Genomic DNA, 5063 nt, shown 5'->3' with positions numbered 1-5063 from the left:
CGCACCCACCCACACACACACAGACACACACACGCACACACACACACACACACACACACACACACACACACACACACACACACACACACACACACACACACACACACTCACACACGCGCACACACACACACACACACACACAAATTCTAAAGCCTTCTTTAAGACTAAAAACAAGTAATGGCACCGTTTGAAAAATCTTTTACCATTTCTGTCTATACACAGGCATCTTTAAAAGTTTATTCCCCAGGATATTTCAGGTTTTAAACTTTCTTTTTAAGTGATCGAGCCAATAACCGAGGTGAGAATGATATTATTGGAAGTGAACGGCACTCGGTGACACATTCATACGATGCTGTGACTCCAGGGATGCGCCTGCATCACGCTCACCTCTGTTGCTATGGCGACACGTGTTTTGGGATTGGGGTCGAGGACGGGGTAAGCGCTCGTAACAATTAATCACAAATACAGACCCGCTGCCTTTCCCAGCTCCAGCATCGGCGGGTCAAGCAGCTGAGATTAGATTATTACAGCCTATTGAAAATAACAACAGCGCCTTTATTGTTTCATTATCTCCACATGAGTCCTAAAGCAAACCAATCACTAAAATCATCTATGACTGTGAAAGTTATATTATATGTGGTAATTGAAAATATCACAATTTAATGATTTTTTAAAACAGCTAATAATGTCGTAGTGCCTACTTTTAGATAGCATAGTGAATTAAATAAATTCTCTTTTTTGCATTTAGTAATTTCTAATAAATTTCACAAATAATTACAAAAAAACAGCAAGAAACAAACTGAATTAAAAGTGAAATTTAGAAATAGAAAGACTGAAATAGTAATTTACATTATAATATATTAAATAACAAATAAAATAATAATTACAGGTTTTTAAATCTTTTTTTTATTTTAGGGTCTCATCTAGAGTACATTCACACAATAAACAATCTGATGTTAGATTTTCGCTCAGAAATCACTAGTAAATTTCACAAATTTTTCACAAATCAAATTAATTAACCAATTTATCAAACTAATTTTTACATTTTTTATTTATTTATTTTATTTATTTATTTATTTACAGTGTAATGATGTGGTAATATTCATTTTTAGATAATATAGTGAATTAAGTAAACATAATATTATTAAATTAAAATGATTTCTCTTTTTGTTTTTAAATAAATTCTCTTTTGTTTTTACGGTCTAATGCACAGTAAATTTAGACAGTTTTTGTTTTTGTAGGATTTACTGTAGGATGTAAACCATTTTCACACATAATAATTTCTCTTTTTGTTTTAAAATACTTTCTTTTTTATTTTAGTCTCATTCAGAGTAAATTCAGAAATTTAAAACGGAGATTTTTAACTCAAACCGTTGAAGTCTGTCAGTCTTATAATGCAAGTGGATGGGAATCACGGCTTTGAGAGTCAAAAAAACATACACAGACAAAACCAAATTAAACCCTGCGGCTCGTGACGATACATTGATGTGTAAAGACACGAAACGATCAGTCTGTGCAAGAAACTGAACAGTATTTATATAATTTTTTACCTCCGCAATGTCTGAACTGTCCTGAGCGTGTTCTTGTGACGCGTCTTCTTCTTCTTGCTTTACGGCGGATCGCAGACTTATAAGTGCATTACCGCCACCTATCTCTCAAATGGACCATTGACACTCTATCTACAATCTCAATTAGGAGTGTCAATGGTCCATTTGAGAGATAGGTGGCGGTATAAATACTGTTCAGTTTCTTGCACAGACCGATCGTTTCGTGTCTTAAGACCTCAGTGTATCGTCACGAGCCGCAGGGTTTAATTTGGTTTTGTTTGTGTATGTTTTATTTTACTCTCAAAGCCGTGATTCCCATCCACTTACATTATATGACTGACAGACTGCAACGGTTTGAGTTCAAAATCTCCGTTTGTGTTCTACTAAGAAACAATGTCACCTACATCTCGGATGCCCTGCGGGTAAGCAGATAAACATCACATTTTCATTTTTGGGTGAACTATCCCTTTAATTAAAGATGAAATTTTGAAGTATAAAGACTGAAATAGTATTTTATTATAAACCATACTCTTAATAATCTTGGTTTTGTTTACAACATTGAAAAAATATACATTATTTTAAAGTGTAATAATGTTTATTTTTTTAGATAAAATAGTGAATTAATTTGTTTTTAAATAATGTTTCTTATTGTGTTTAGGGTCTCGCATGTAGGATTTGCACAGTTTTCACTCATAGCCTGTTAGTGAATTCCCTTTTTGTTTTTGGGCTCTAATTGCACATGGAGCATTCAAAGGAGTCCCTGATTTGACGAAATCCACAGAATGATAACTTACGCCATAACAATCACGCTGAAGTCCAGCCAGTTCCAGGGGTCCCTCAGGAAGGTGAAGGGGCCGATGCAGAAGCCCCGCGCCAGGATCTTTATCAACGACTCAAACGTGTAAATGCCAGTGAACGTGTACCTGAGCGGAAGAGAAAACGGAGGGATGGACAGAGATTCAGACCGCGGAAAACCCCACGGGGGACATACAGAGATCATGAACGGAGACGGGACACAAACATGGAGTTGAGAGGAAATGTGAAGCACATTCACAGTCCAGCAGCCCCTGTGACATGAATGACAGCGAGTCGCTCCTTGATGAACTGCTGAATGGACATTAAATCCAGCGGAGCGAGAGACCCTCCAGCGGAGCGGATGGAGACCGGCTGAGAGATGCAGCATTCTGGAGTGTTTCTCTTTTCATCTTTCTCTTCCTAGTTGAACTCAGCTCAGATCTCGTTCTGGTTTGTATCGTACCTCTCATCACATCTGAGTCTCGTGCAATCAATGTGCATTTCTAAATGTGCCTTTTTTTAAATGGCATCGCTTTCATTTTCACAAACAGGCCCACACGGAATCCACACGGAATCTACGGAATTCTACAGATTTGCATGGAATCATGTCTTCAGCAACCAGTAAAAGTGCAGCATTCTCACTTTAAGTTCAATGCATAAATCCCAGAATTCCAGAGCAGGATCAGTGCAGAAGATGCAGAAATAGTCTGTAGATTCCCATCTGGGCCCGTTCATGAGATGGAAAATATACATACAGTGGCCCTAAAATGTATTTGCACACTTTTTACCCACACTTAAAAATATATGAATGTCATTGCATTAAATAGGAAAATATCAAAACAAGTGATATTTAAATAGCTTTTACATTCACACACACACACACACACACACACACACACACACACATATATATATAGTCATTTTATCATTTATGTGTGTGTGTGTGTTGTTATTGTTAACTAAAACTATTAAAAATATTTTTTGTTTTAATTGCAATTAACTGAAATTACTTTTACTGAAATAAAAGATAAAATAATATATACAATTATTTAAATAAATTAGGATTAAATTAATAATTTTATATAATAATTTAATTATTTATTATATTGTGTAATTATAAATTAAGTTATTAATTTATAAATAATAATGATGAAATTATTTGTAATTAATTGAAATGATTTATTTAAAAAATTTATATATATATATATATATGATTTAAACTACTAAAAGCTAATAAAACTATTTTCATTAATTGAAATTGACTAACTAGATTAAATAAAATAAAATAATATATTTATATACAATTATTTTAAGATTAAATAGTTAGTTTATAATTTATATTTAAATTAAAATGTGTAATTATTTATAATTAAATGAAATTATTTCGAAATATTTGAATGAATGTATGAATGAATAGATTCAAAACTTAAACTTACTAAACTAAAACTGATTTAAAATGAAATTACAGTGAAAAAGAGACTTGAAAAATGAATAGAACTTACAAAAGCACATAACAAAATTACTAAAATTTTAACTAAAATTAAAATGAAAACTAAAAATAAAAGCTAATTCAAAATATGAATAAATACTATACTAATATATAAATAATGCTAATGTAATACTTATATATAGCAAAGACATTCACAAATTTGTAAGTGTGACTAAAGTGTGTTGAAATACTCTCTGGGGTCGTTGTGTGTGTTGTAACGCTATAGATTTGTTGTCTATATCTCAGGGTTTGCCTTCATAAGTGCTGAGAGGTACGACTTCTCGCTCGTTTCAGAAACATGTGTTGTCATTGCATGCTACGTGCTACAACACCTCCTGAGATGAAGATATCAGACGCTGGTTTCACGGTGCAGAACGTCCAGAGGCCGGCGCAGGTCTGCGTGCTTCTCTACGAGCGCACACTGCGTGCTTCTCGTCTCCTACAGTCACTTACACTGTAGGTCACATTCATCTCAATACGGCAAACTGTGTGAGCTGCGTGGGAAAACATGGGATAAATCCGCTCTATCCGGTGGGATGTACGTACGCATGGGCTGACTTCTGCTGGCGTGCTGCGGCCCTTACTGAAGCTGGAGATGAAGGACAGACAAACCCAGAGACAGACAAGCAGATCAACTGACAGACGACCAGACGATGAGTAAACCGAGAGCTGCACATGAGCGCGGCAAACACACACGCAGAGAGACACAGAGATACATGAGCTGAAGAAGAGCACAGAGACAGAGACAGACTTAATACAGGCAATCCATCAAACCAGATAGATAGATAGATAGATAGATAGATAGATAGATAGATAGATAGATAGATAGATAGATAGATAGATAGATAGATAGATAGACAGGCGGATAGATAGATGGATGGATGGATGGATGGATGGATGGATGGATGATGGATGATGGATGGATAGATAGATAGATAGATAGATAGATAGAATGGATGGATGAATGGGGGATGGATGGATAGATAGGTGATGGATGGATAATAGAGAGATGAAGATGTGGATGATGAGGGATGGATGATGGATGGATGGATGATGGATGATGGATGATGGATGATGGATGATGGATGGATAGATAGATAGATAGACAGGCGGATAGATAGATGGATGGATGATGGATGGATGGATGATGGATGGATGATGGATGATGAATGGATGGATGGATGGATGGATGGATGGATGATGGATGATGGATGGTGGGTGGATGGGTGGAT

General features: G+C 35.5%; 1 protein-coding gene across 1 annotated transcript in view; it reads right to left on the bottom strand.

The window, feature by feature from the left end:
* LOC107554363 (sodium channel protein type 3 subunit alpha-like) overlaps positions 1–5063 on the bottom strand; it is a 72316-nt gene that overhangs the window by 66331 nt on the left and 922 nt on the right. Inside the window, exon 2 of the mRNA XM_016236852.1 lies at positions 2342–2470. Coding sequence (XP_016092338.1) covers positions 2342–2470 — 129 coding nt within the window. The remainder of the gene's footprint in view (positions 1–2341; positions 2471–5063) is intronic.

This window comes from Sinocyclocheilus grahami, unplaced genomic scaffold (assembly GCF_001515645.1).
Source record: "Sinocyclocheilus grahami isolate Dianchi unplaced genomic scaffold, SAMN03320097.WGS_v1.1 scaffold499.1, whole genome shotgun sequence".
Classification (NCBI taxonomy): Eukaryota; Metazoa; Chordata; class Actinopteri; order Cypriniformes; family Cyprinidae; genus Sinocyclocheilus; species Sinocyclocheilus grahami.
Note: the sequence above shows the minus strand (reverse complement) of the source record. Positions and strands in the feature narration are given on the sequence as shown.